Source organism: Athene cunicularia (assembly GCF_003259725.1).
Source record: "Athene cunicularia isolate RWA chromosome 5 unlocalized genomic scaffold, athCun1 chr5_part1, whole genome shotgun sequence".
NCBI lineage: Eukaryota > Metazoa > Chordata > Aves > Strigiformes > Strigidae > Athene > Athene cunicularia.
The window spans coordinates 37,604,619-37,618,587 of NW_020799101.1; the positions used below are offsets into that span (position 1 = coordinate 37,604,619).

The 13,969-nt window shown below is 41.2% G+C and overlaps 1 protein-coding gene across 3 annotated transcripts in view; it reads left to right on the forward strand.

Moving 5' to 3' along the window:
* Positions 1 to 13,969, forward strand: part of SMOC1 (SPARC related modular calcium binding 1) — a 129,206-nt gene that overhangs the window by 48,205 nt on the left and 67,032 nt on the right. For all 3 annotated transcript variants that reach the window (XM_026849909.1, XM_026849910.1, XM_026849911.1), the window contains exons 4-5: positions 7,992 to 8,091; positions 10,601 to 10,648. In XM_026849909.1, the coding sequence (XP_026705710.1) occupies positions 7,992 to 8,091; positions 10,601 to 10,648 (148 nt within the window). The remainder of the gene's footprint in view (positions 1 to 7,991; positions 8,092 to 10,600; positions 10,649 to 13,969) is intronic.

Here is a 13,969-nt window from a genome sequence, read left to right on the forward strand (position 1 = left end):
AATTAGAATTTTGGTGAACAGTCTAAACAGTTTTTGCTTCCAGCAACTCATCAATTTCATCTGGTGGAGGTGGTTTGGATACTGCATCTCTTGTGCAGACAATTGGCACCCACCCCTGGGTTCTGCTCTGCAGGGGAGCTGTGTAGGCCAGTTCTCGAAGTCCCTGAGACCTTGCTGAAGTCAACTCAGAACTGTTATTATCTTATTCTGGTTCGGTACCCAGAGAGTTGCTCCATCCAGACTCCAACATCTCAGTCGGGAAGTCCAGAACACAGCAGCATCTCTCAATGAAGATTCTATGAAAAACACCCACAGTGCTCTTCAACCTTGAATCCGCATCCCAACAGGAATCTAAGCAGATGCATACTCTTCAGGGTATACCCTGCATGTAGAGTTGGTTAGGGAAATTTTTTCAACAACTTTCCTCCTTCTATGTTACTGTTATTGGAGGAATATTTTGGGTAGAAGAAAAATTCTTCTCAGAGGGGAAACAAAGATGCATGAATATATTTAGAATATTAAATGTCTTAATTGTTATAGCACTCACTCAAGATGCAGATAATTTTCTTTCAGATCTTGAGCTGACCCTCTTTTTTGTAGATGCATACACAGTAGGTGTTCAGGCCTACATCATTGTCCTTGCCATCAGACTTCAAAAGATCTGGGTTTTTGTCTAATTACTTGCTGGAAATTCTTGAAAGTTTTGCAGGAGTGAAAAACACAAACAGCACAGGATTGGGAGCTGCATTTGGTAGTGGTAACTGCATGTTCACAGAACCTGCTTGGTCTTAACCAGATTGAACTGTTGCTTTAGTGGTTTATCATTATCCTATTGATTAGAAGCTAAATTGAAAGCAGCAATGACTGAAAGCAGCATTAAGTGAGGCTCTTTCTGCTGAAAGTCGATCAAGACCGCCCTTTCCAGCTGTGGAACTGCATACAGTACAAAACTGAATTTGAAGCTGGTTCCAATGTAAATTGGATGAGGCTATAGAGTGGTGAAGAGAACACGGCTACTCTGATGTTCTGTGACAAGCAGCGTGTGCTGCATGGGGCAGTGGCTGCAGAGAGGAGACCATGCTCAGCCTATCTCCTCCTGCTTCGCTGCAGTTGAATGTAGCAACAAGGGTGAGAGGAAGAAGGGTCTGAAGACAAAAACCTTGGTTTGTCTTGCATTTAAACCCAGTGTTAGAGACATCCTCTGTGTCTTAAACACTTGTATAATCCGTGGGTTTTTTCATTGTCTGTAAAATCTAGACTGAAAAGAAGTGCTGCCACCAATTCTGTTGCTTGGATGGCCAGTTTTTGTAGGCATGTGGCTAGTTATAACAGATTTTGTGTACTGCATGAAGGGGAGCAGGCACCTGTCAATTCATAGGTTTTCTTAACTTTTTCTATGCACCATGTGTGCTGCTCCCCTTATTCTGGGAGCTTGTGTATTGCAAAGATCTTAACAAATCCCTTTTTAGCACCATTTACACATGTAAAAATGTGGCATGGATTTGCAGCATGGGAGAGCTGGTGGCATTGCAGGCATGATAGGATTACTGTAAAAGGTAGCTTTGCTCTGGAATTGCTGTTTCTTCATATTTGAGTCTGTGGGGTTTATTGCTTCCTATAGGAAAAGCTCTCTGCACTTAGCCCACAGTAATATAAGCACGCAGATAAAATTTGTGTTATTTGCAACATATGATGTTTGTTTGGTAGGAGTAATTTGATTAATTGCATAAAAGTGTGATCATGTACTGTTGTGCAAAATTGGACATGACTAAAACCAATTTCTGTTCCCAAGACTTGCACTTTCCTTTTTGCTGTTATGCTGCATTTTGCATAAATGCCATTCCCTTTCCATGCTGAACTTAACCTGCTGTGATCTGTTCTTCATAAACAACAGGCTCTATTGGGTAATCTGCACACTTTCTTTTGCTGCTTAGTGCCATTGGGCTTGTTGCCATGGGCTGAGAGAGACTTGCATTCTTCATAGTTTTCCCCCAAGCAGTTTTTTAGAAAAGGTTGCTGAGGTTTTAAACGGGATCAGTTTCAGACAGATTAATATGAACATGAAAAATGTTAACCCTGCGTTGGGTGTGTAGTCTTATGGGGCTTTTTGTGGTGTGTCTTGCTATTTGCCACCACCTTCCACTGCCTAGCAGTGGTTTCTCTTCCTTGCAAGTCTGCAAGTGGCTGAGAGCAAGTCTTCTTGGAGAGTGTCTTTGAGTTTAGGGCTCTCTAAACTGCAGCTGCTGGCACAGTTATGATGCAGCCCTGAGATTTCTCTTACAGCAAGTGCATCAGTCAAACCTGTTGTCTTATGATGGGATCAGTGAGTGGGCTGGCTTTGTTAGAACAGTTTTCCATAATCAAATAGCTTCCAGAGCACTCCCACGTCTGGTAATACAAGTCTGTTTGGAAAGAGTGATCTATATTATGGTCCATAGCAATAGTTTCATTCTGTGCTATGCTAATGTGTGTACAAAGTACTGCTTTCTTCTAAAACCCACAAACAGACCCCTTTCCTAAGATGTGGGGAACCCTCTCAGCCTTCAGTGTGACTTCATGATCCAAGTCTGTTCCTCTGCATTGGCTAGTGTGGCATGATGCTGGGCAGGATTACAAACCTATTTCTTAATGCAGCACAGTGCTGCAGGGCACTGTGTAGACATGTCCCGCATTCCCTGGGTGCTGTCTATTATTCCACTATTCAGTGCTCTTACTCTAGCACTACTAAGCTCCCAAGGATTTAACCTTTCCATTCAGAAGGAAAGAACACAGTCTGTCTTGCTAGATTAAATAAACTCTTTCTTCGTGAAGAATTTGGATTTTAATTAGTAGATGGTTCTGGCTTTTTATATTAAGACACCCCTTCTGTAAAAGACTGTAGCTGGAGCTCTCTGAATACTGCTCTGCAGATTTGTCTGCTACTTACGCACTTGCTTTCTTCCTGCAGCTCTCATTGTATTTCTTGTTTGTCTATTGAGCTAAAGATAACCTGTGGATGGGTAAGGAGGTAGCAACTTCAGTTATATACAGCATTTATTTAAGTACCAGTGAAGAGAGCAAAAGAACAGATTCTTAAAGCAGGAGTGGACATCCCTAAGGAAAGTGACAATGTAAGATCCTTCTTAACTTTAAAGGGTCACATTCTGTGTCAGAAGCAGAGCTTCTCTTGGGGATCCCTCTCCTGAGCTAAAAATGGTATCTGTGCCACAGTGTGTGTTGGGAATGCCCTTCACTGTGGCTAAGATTCTTTTGCCACAAATCTCTTCTTCCCCTGGTTATATGAATAGTGAAGTTCCTGTGGAGCAAGCATTTCTTCAGTGGTGCATAGACTTGAGGGAGGTGGCTGCTGCATAAAGCCCTGGTGGGAATATTTGTCTGTACAACATCATCTGGAAAGAATTAAATGTGAACAAAAAAAGTGACAAAAATTATTAAAGGGGTTACCGTCCCAAAGAAGCTCAAACTTAAGGTGCAGACTAATTCACAGCTCCCTGAATTGGTCTGTAAGGGGCAAAGGCAGGCTTCTGACAGCAGTCAGTTGATTCTTAATCTAGCAGGAAGTATGACAACATCCAGAGTCTATGCAGTACAGCAGGGCACTGAAACCAGTACAGAGGCATCACCACTTAGAGATAGGATAAATAGCCATCAGGCCAGTGTGCTGATTGTGTGCTGTAACTTGGATTCAGAGGACTTTCTAGAGGAGCCTCAGTGGCCTCAAACAAAGGAAAGGCTTGATTAAAGAATTGCTGTGTGACACTGCAGCTTCTGCTCTCTGGGTCAGGCCAGATGACCTACTGGCTTGGAACAGTTTAATTAGCTGTTTTTACAGTGTTTACCAGAAGCAGTTGGGTGCACCCAGGGTTTGGAGCCTTGCCTCATGTGGGTAATAGCTTTGCTGCCTGCCCTCACCCTCAGCAGTGCCATTCAAAAACTCGGATGTGTTTTTTCTTCTTTCACAGAAGTAATGCTTTGAATGCAGAAGAACTGTTCTTCCCTTCTCTTCTCTGCCCTCCACTATGGAAGGAGCCAGGAAATGTTTGTCTGATCTGTGATGGGATAGGAATTGGTTATCAAACTCTTCATCTGAACAGCAGTGAAAGGCTAGTCTGAGTATTGCTGTTCCTGTGCTCAGCCCAGTGTTTGCCCAAGGCACTCTCAAGCCTCTGACAGCAAGCAAACTTCTTTCTATAACTCTGTAGAGACTGGTTTCAGCCATCACAGAATTACTGCTTTGCCCCTGTTCTCTCCCTCATGCATGAGCATGTGATTTCTTTCCCATTTCCAGTTTACCTTTTGGAAACAACCTCTTGATCTTCATTTGTCAAATGGCTGTGAAGGGATGCTGCTGCTTGCTTTTTGAGAAGCTTTGGACTGCTTGGGAATCTGGTCTGGCACTGACAGTGATATACTGAAGAAACCCAAACTGCAGCATTATTTCCCTCAGGAAATTAAGAGGCAGAGTTGTCTGTCAGTGACTACACTTTCAATGTTTTTTTATTATAATTAACTTGATGAGAACAGGTGTTTATCCATGCGGCCAGTGACTAGTACATTAGCTGCTGTTTCATTTCACACGTAATGGCAGGGGGGAATAGAGGAGCTGCTGCTACCCTCTTAATTTGGGCAATGGTGGAAGAGCAATTTTTGTTGGGCTTATCCCTCGTGCTTTTCACCCTTCAATTGAGGCACAGTTGAGATGACTTATCTCTTACCCCTGAAAAATAGGAACAAAGTCGTCTTGCACTATCAGGGATTTGGGTGCTTGCAGGGCTTTAAACTACAGTTTGGTTTTTTTGAAAGTGTAGATGTTAATGGAGAATCTGTTGGGTAGCCAGAAATAAAACCTGCAAATCAAAAAATGATTTGCAGGTTTTATTTCTCTGATTCCCTATTATGTAACTTAAAATGTTCAGCTGTTGGACAGGTGTTTCTTAATTTGAGATGTCAAACTCTATCTGTCATGTGCTTTTCCAGCAGTAATGAGTGTTATGTAGCTGAAGTTTGGTTAGCAATCAAGTTTATTTTGTGTATAAAATTGATAATGTATTTTCTCTGACACAATGCTTAACTTTAGAAGACTGAGAGCCAAAAATGTCAAACACACTTTTTCTAACATGTATGTTGATACAGCTCAAATTAACTCAGTAACTGAAGATTAGATCTCTGCAGTAAACAGACGTCATTTTTACACTGTTACTCTTCTGATTATAATAGTATTTAAAAATCTTGCTACTATGAGAGTATGATTAGCATAAGGTTGAATTTCAGGTAGGAGATTTAAATGGAATTTAGAAACAAACTCAAACCTAAGATCTTTGGAAACTCATGGGAAAAATTTAAAGTTAAAAACCCGAATTTTCAAGATTTCTTGCTATATGTGCTCTGGAATAGTTGACACTTTGCAGAGTTTGTGTTTACACACACTGTTTCGAAATGGTGCTGGATCAACTATGGCCTTTACATTTTTTTAAATGCCATAGCAGTTTGATGTAACTGAAAAATTTACCAGGTTTTCTTTCCCAGCTGCAAACTCTAGGCTGTAGGCCACTATTGTTATGACACCTAAATATGCTGAGACCTGGTTCAGGTATCATGGTGAGAGGTAGCATCTCTCAGCATCTCATGTGATTATGAAGACATCTAGGAGAGCCAACTGAGTGATTTTTGAGGCTTCCAAGGTGTCTGTTCTTCATGGGTGGTTGTTTGGCCTTTAGGACAAGGACTGAGATTTAGTTGCTGCTATTATCCATAGCAGGGAGGTCCTTTGGTGCTGCAGTAGAACCAGAAGTAGTTGGTTGCAAAAGTGCTGTCAATCTGAGATTTCTTAGCTTAGTTATTTATAAAATTACTTTGCTTTTATAGATGTAATGTGCTTGGCTTGCGTAAATGAGTGTAGGTAATGAGTACCTCTTCACTGAGATGAGTTGCATAACATGCTCTTAGTTAATGCATCTATCCTAAATTTATGTCAGTACATTTTTTGGACTCCTCTGCAATGTAATTTTTTTTTTCCTGAGGACTTGGCTGAAGGACTGTCAGGTCACTAACACTTAAATTTTTTTAAATGCTGGGTACGCTGGATTTTTTCTGTAATGTAACATGGAATGACCTTGCCCTGTGAATTCAAGACCCTATACTGGAACTTGTCTTCATCTCTGGGTAAGATTTTTTCAATTCTCAGATCTAAAGATAGCTCCTTGTGCTGTTGGGAATGCAGTAATGTGTGTGTGAATCAGCAAAGATAAACACTAAACACAAACCCAACCAGTTCCATAACACTAGTTTTGAATGTGCAATTGATTAGGTTGAACGATAAGAAATATTTTTCAATGTGATTATTGCCAATTATGTTCATAGGACTTTTGAATAATTTGAAATCAATTTTGTGATAGAGAAAATAAAAATGAAACTGTGCAGATAGCAGTGACAATGACTTTAGTAACATGGGTACATGAGATTATTGTTGATTTTGGCTACTAAAAGTGAACTTGCTTGAGGCAAAATGATTGATTTGCACTTTATTAAAACCCAAGATAAACACGTGGTACCGTGTTATAATTGCTCTTAGATCATGTTTTATGGGATACTCAAAGCCTTTTAAAAAGACTGTCATTAACTCTCTGAACAAACTCTGCTACCTTAGGGAATCGAAGCCAGCTGTCAGCAAGGGGGAATGACTGGCTTAGTTCTGAAGGTTCCCTAATGAAGGGAATGGCGCAAACACCCCATCATTCTTCTGTGTGGTGAGGACTGGAATGGGATATTGGCTTCAATGAACTTGTTTGGAAAAAGGGAGAATGGGCAGAATTCAGTTTACAAGTAAAATAATAAGGCAGTGTCTGAAGTGATCTAATTTCATGGCTTTTTTTCCCGAAACATATTGAAGGAGCCATCTCTAGCTTGTAGTAACAAAGGTATTTCTATACCATTTCAAGATGCTGGAAGTGCTGATGTGCACACCTAACCACAGCTGAAAGTGTGTTTTATTAAAAAAGATTTTGGAACCTGTTAATATTTACACAGATGCCTGTATGATGATTATTTACTTTTGTCTCAAGGGAAGTGAAAAGCATCCCAAATTTCATCCAAATGCTGACCACTCTCTGAAAGCTGAGGCAAAGGCTGTAATTAGATTTGTTAAGTTGGCTGAAACTATAGTACCATTGAAGCAATATCTGCTTAGATGTTACTAAGACCAGTCTGCTAGATTGATTTATCTGTTTTCACTTTAGAGGTCCACATATGAACTAGTTATTCTGGTGTCCTTCCATGGTGAAGGATGGAACTGGGCAACTCTAGATGTTTAGTTCAGAAGTAGAGCTTTAAAGTTAAGCATGGTGAGTCTTATATTGTGTACCTTTTGGCTCATTAGAGCCTTCATCAAATGTTCTTAAGTCCTTGTCAATACATAAAGAGCAAGCATGTTGGATCTTGCTCTTACTGCCTGGGTTGACATAGTAATGGGAGAGACCTTAAATCTGTCTGGAGAAGGTTTGTTAACATAAGTTAGTGTTGTGTTTTTGCAGTCATGTTTACTGAACAAAATGCTCTCGAAATGCCCACAGATGTGGTTCTCAAGCAGCAGCTGGGGAACTGGGCCAAGGTGGCCTTTCCATATCCCTGCTGGGTTGCAGTGGGACAACTATTTAATGGTAAATAGTAAATGGGATTTATCAGAAGGTGGAATGAGCTGAGGCACAAATGATGCATCCCCAAACTGAAGTGTTCTCAGCTGACTACTTATAACATTTTTGCCTCCTGAACTGCAGCTAAAGGAGTTGGAGGAATAACCTTTCTTTGGGGAGGGAGGTGAGGGGAGAAAGAAAAGATAATGATATTGAAGATACTCTTCTGTGTGACCTTTTTACTCAGAAGCATATGTTTGTGGTGCATCTGGGTTGGGATTTACACTAAGATGCTGGATTGTAATAAAAGCAGTGGGTGATAGAGTGAGAAATGAAATGCCTGCTCTTTGTTTTATTAAACAGGTGCAGTGCCATACCTACACTGGATACTGCTGGTGTGTGACACCTGATGGCAAGCCTATTAGCGGCTCTTCTGTACAGAACAAAACTCCTGTATGTTCAGGTACTGTGGGAGTGGCTTCAACAAATACTAATTTGATAACTGGAGGGGGTTGGGGAGAATGCATCCTGTTGAGAATGCTTAATCTTTTCAGGTGACTTGGCCAGTTTACCCAATTTAACACTGCAGCTGTGCTTATATTTTCCTGGGTGTTTGCTGGCATTTGGAAGCTGCAAGAGCGCTTTGACTGTGGCATGTCCACCCCGCAGTTAGGGTAAAGACACTCCTGCAAGGCTTACTGAGAAAAATCACTGAGGTAACAGCCTGTAGTAGCCAAGGCAAGAGTCAGAGTGTTGCTGTGAACACTGAAACCAGAGATTTCTGTAACAGATGGGGTAACCTTTTTCCACAAGCTGTATTTTAACAAAGTGGTTCTCAGACTGTATTTCATGGGTGATGGAGTCATTTTGCTTTCAGTGACTTCAGTTAAAAGTTTGATGAGGTGGTTCTGTAAGAAACTGGTTGTTGTCGACTGCTAGCCCCCAAATCCGGGGTCCTGCTGGTATAATGGATTTGGGTCTTCTGACTGTGTTGCTCAGTTCCAGGATCCCCATGTTTGTGTCATGGGGCTGGACAGCACTGGGCTTGCACCACAGCTCACAAGAGGGAGGTCCAGAGCCAGACCTGTTACTCATGGGTTTATTAAGCGATGTGCTTCTGGGCACTCAGCCTGACACTGCTTTGTCACTCTGTGGTTTACTGGACAGATTGATCCTGTTTTCTTTTTTTCCACACCATTCAGTATGTCAGTGCAAGGCTCAGATGGGATGAGGTTGGGCTCTAGATTTTCATATGGCCCTGATCACTAGTGTACAATCTAGCTTTGTGAGCCGTGGTGAACACAGCTGCTGTGGCAGCAGCACACTAGGCACAGGGAGGGGTGGGAGACTATTCCATGCTGTTGGGAGAATTCAGGGGCAACACTAGAATTGTGCTGCTCCCCTCACTCCCCCAGCCCACCTCAAAATAAGAACAAAAGACAGCAAGCATAAGAGTGTGTTTCTAACATGTTCAGTGATGCAGTGTAAGCACTGCTGCTGCCTCTGGCTTCATGCTCTGCAATCTGCTCCCCATGGGTGTTTAATGTATTTCTCCTCTTACACTTTTCAGTGTTTGCCCTTTAGATGGATGCATGACAGCAGTCAAACCTTTGGTTTTGGTTTGTTTTTTTTTTTTTTTAATCCTTCTCACCTTATTCAGGGTCCTCTTGGCTGTAGTGTGTTCTGTGGTAATAAGCAAACATAGTGACTTGCATGAGGGTTTGAGCTGAGTGGGAGAACTGTCTGGGAACCATTGAGTCAATGTAGTGTAGCTTGAGGGGATGCTTGGTATTTCACAGGTACATGGAAAGCAAATGCGAATAGTTACAGTAATTTGGCTTAAACCTTAGAATATGACTCTCTTCCACCATTCCCAGTATATGGTGTTGCTAGGGCATGTTTTAGAGTTTTGCTGATCTGTTCATTAAGCTCTTTATAAAATTGTGTTACTAGGAAAATAAACTCATGGTGTAGTGTAGGACATGCACATGTTAGGCCTGTGACAACTAATATTGGGTATGTACTTCTTACTTGTAAACTCACCAGTAGATCTGTGATGAACTGATCTGCAAGTGAAAGTGCCTGGACAATAGAGTTTGTCTATGATTTGTCTTGACCAGACTCTTGGGACTGTCAGAGCTGCCTCCTTTTGGAGCTGACTTTTGATCCATGTTTCCTGAAGAGTCAGTAATTGCTGGAACTGTTTAGTAATGGTGCACAGAAGAATCAGTTTCCTGAGAATAAAGGTATTTCAAAAAAGAAACAAAGAAGACAAAAGGTTATCATAGATTTTTATACACTTTGGTAATTGATTTGTTCAAAAAGCTTTTATTATCAGTTCAAGTTTTAGTGGAAAACTGTGTGATGAAGCACCGAAGCAAACTGCAGAAACAAGTTTAGAATCATATAGATAGTGTGAAGATCTAAGTTATATTAAAAAACCTGAGATGTGTTCTATTCAAGTACATGCTGGATCTTATTCAGTGTCCCTTTTCAAACAGCTGGAGATGTTCAGGCATTTGTTGAAATCCATTTTCTGCAAATTGTCCCACTTAATCCCTTTCCTTTAGAATACTGCCCTTGCATTCCCTGCACACTCTCCCCACCTGTTTTTGATTTGTTCTTCCTGACATTTGCAAACGAAAAGTGACTTCTATTGATCTTTCCTTCTTGCCCTTGGATTTATTCCAGGTTTCTTACTAGCGCACTGCTCTGAGCTCTTTCAAATCACTGGAACCAGCTACTAAAGATTTCTTGTTTACCCTCATCCTGATTTAACATTTTAACACATAAAACTTCCTTATTCTATCCCAGGTGGTTGAAACACAGGCTCTGAATCTTCAACTGAGCTGTTGGCAAGTAAAACAGACACTTTGTGGGCTGAAATATTGACTGTATTAATGTGACATTAGATGTTCCGTGTGATTGTGCAGCATCTAAATAGATGCCTTTTTCTTTTTCCTCCCCTTTAGGTTCTGTAACTGATAAACCATCAAGCCAGGGTAATTCCGGAAGGAAAGGTGAGTGGAGTCCTGTGCTTCAGCAACTTGTTTTCTGTTAGCAGCTGCCCAGCCAAGTCCCTTGAGATAACTCAGTGTGTGAGGGGGTTTATGTGCCTTTAGACCTCCCCCCTCAGTAAGAGGAATAAGATGGCAGTCTGTTTGTGCATTGCCCTGTGCGGTAGAAAATGGTGTGGTCTGCTCTGCTCATCAGCTGAGATATATATAGTATGTGATGTAGTACAGCTTCCCATAGGGGTGGCGGGCATGGAATAACCTCTGCTTGTTCACCTTGAAGTTAACTACTGAGCATTTGTCAGTGTAATCCCTTGAGATTAGGAAGGCTATCAATGACTTGTACACTAGGATTGTGACTTTATATGCATTGAAAGGTGGGTTTTTTAACAGAGCATAAAACCCTCTGGGCAGCTGGAGCAGTTCTGGATTCAACTCTGTGCTTAGAAACCTCACTGTTGTGCATTAGGCACTGGTCCTCCTCCTTTACACTCCTTTCTTCAGTCCTTGCCTTTACTGAGCAAGGCACTAGATGTACTGTTGTTCTCCTTCTGTGTGTATTTATAGCCCTTCTTTCTCTGTGTCCCCTGATTTACATTCATTGAAATAGTCTTGAGAGGGGTGACCACTGAAGTATACATTGAGGAGTAGTCAAGTTTGTCTTTATGCCTTCTACACACCCTGATTTTTCAACCCTTCTCCTCTCTAACCCCCATTCAGAGTCAACATTTGTCTTTGTCTCCTTATTACAGGAAAACAGCACTGAATGCATCCTCACTCCTGCTGGTGAGGGTGAAGGCTGTTTCCTGAGAGAAGTTCCTGGTTTGATATCTGAAGTGGGATTTTTACTGCTGACTCTCTAAGCCAATTATTCCTGACACTTCAAGGCAGGGAAATGCCTATTTTGATACCAACACTTTAATTTGAAGGACTTCTTCCATGCTGGGAGTGTCAATCCAGTCCTGAAAACACTTAATGGGAATTAGATTGCTATGTGCAGAGCCGTGATGACTTTTGTACACATCCACTCTCCAGTCTATGGTCGTGTATCATAGTTTAGGAAAAGGTAGGCAGAAAATAGATGCAGGGAAAACTACTTAGTTAAAACAATGCTGAAGTGTGCTTTCTTATTTTAGATAAGGATATGTCTCTGTAAACCTGTAATTACATGTTAATGTATAATTGGCACCTGAATGCATTGTTACCGTTCTGTTAATGCAGTCATTGCCAGTCTAGCCTGAAATACAAGCAAATCAAGTAGCTCTTGAAATCTGCATTATTTTTGAGTGGGGGTTGTTTGTAGGCTTCCTACCTGAGTAGTCCTGATCTGTTCTTCTAGAATTAGAATCAGCTGACAATGGATTTCATGAGAAACAGGAGCAAAACGGGAAAACATCTGAACTTCTTTTTCCTACTTCACTCTCTTTAACTCAGAGGTTGGAACATGCAAAAAAAGAGAACTGTAAATGGAATTAATTATCTAAAATTTGTAACATAAATTGATTCTCCTTGGTGCTGCTTGTGGCATCCTGTTCCAAGAATGTATGCTGCGTCACGTAGCTGGGGAAACATCCTATGGAGTAGCTGTCAAGAAAGGGAGAATGTTTCCCTTTGGGCCAGCATGCTTTGAGCAATCATGTAAACTTTCTCTCCCTTCAAATTCTGAATCTGTTCATACCTGTTGGAACCCCCTGCACAAGCCACTTTGGCCTTTCTTCATCATGTTAGAAAAATACTTGTGAGCAATTGTTAAATAGGTCTTTTTAAATCAAGAGGGCTCTTAGAAACTGAAATTATTTGGTTTAAAATTTGATGGATTTAGCATTACCTTTTCAGTTAGTGCTAAATGCCTAATCTAAACATGAATTTAGCTTTCTTATCAGTGTTTTTTCTTAAGTTACCTTGATTCAGAATTCCAGTATTGAGTCCTTTTTTAATGAAGTTGGAAGGAAGAACAGCCTAGCTTCCTTGAAGCAGTGTGGTTGCTGGAGGTCTGACTTCTCTGAAGACTGATGACTAGCCAGCATGCATATAAACATCCATTCTAGCTGAGTGTTCACGCTCTTTCTGCAAAGTCTGCCTTTTGCAAGATGACAAAAAGGGCAGGATGAGAAGGGCTCCAGCAGGAACTGGGTCAATGATGACCCTTCTGTTGTAGAGGTACATCTTGGAACTTCTGACATCACTTTGGGCAACTGCCATGTGACTCGGGAGCTTTTGGACTTTTCCCATGGCACAGCAGACTCCTCTCTCCATCCCTGGATGAAGGTCTCTGAGTTAAAGAGCATTATCTGGCACAGAATAGGTGCTTACAGGAGGAAAAGGAATAGCTAAGGCTCTCAGAAGTTATTTCTTTTATCCCACTCATACAGGAATGTAAAATATGGAGCTAATAAACTTTGCATGATGCTGGTGCCTTTCAAGTCTTCAGGGCAAAATAGTTTTTTGGATGAAGGCTGCTCTGCCTTAGTGCAGATGAGTAGGCTTAAGCCGTTGGGTAATAAATGAAGACTTTACTAGCATATTAGCTCTCCTTTAGAAGAGACAAATTAATGTGGTAGGGAGAAAAAGCTGGTTATTGGTAATAACTCTTTCTCCAAATGTTTTGGCCTCTTTTTCGTCCTGTTTAGCCCTAATTTCTAGGGGTCAATAGGTATGATGGAGTCACTAGAAGATGTGAGATAACATGCAATTCCACTCACAGGCTCTCTTACTACTGATGAAAAGAAAATGAAATGGCTTTATAGTCATATGGCTTGGCATGTAGTTCGAGAAGTGGCCCTGTGGAGCTTTCTGTACAGAACAGCAAGAGTGCTGGCAAGAAATCCTTTTTATTTTTAAATCCCATGCTCTGGTTGCCCATGTTTACATTACTGCTATTGCTGTATGATGCAATGCCAGCTACTCATACAATTTGCCCTGTAATGTAACTTAAATCAAATTAAATTGGCACCAAACTTAAAACTTTAAAATAGGATGTATTGATTTGTTCTGTGTCTAAGAACTGTTCTGTTGCTGGAAGGCAGAGCAGGCCTGGGCCTGGGGAGATGGAGGCATGTTCATATGAGGTGGGGTGGAAACCCAGGTTCTCCAGAACATGCTTGGTGTATGGACTTTGCAGCTCAGCCTGCAAGTAGAGAACAAGTTTCCAGGACCTTTGTCAGGGAACACAGTTATTCTTGGGTGAGATTAGGTTATAAAACCTGCAGATTTCTGTTGCTGTCTGTTCCTTATTCCACTTGTTCCTTGTATAATCCTCTCATGTAAAGAGATTCTTACACTAATTTACTTCAGTTGCTGCTTAGTTTGAAAGGCCTGAGCAACTTG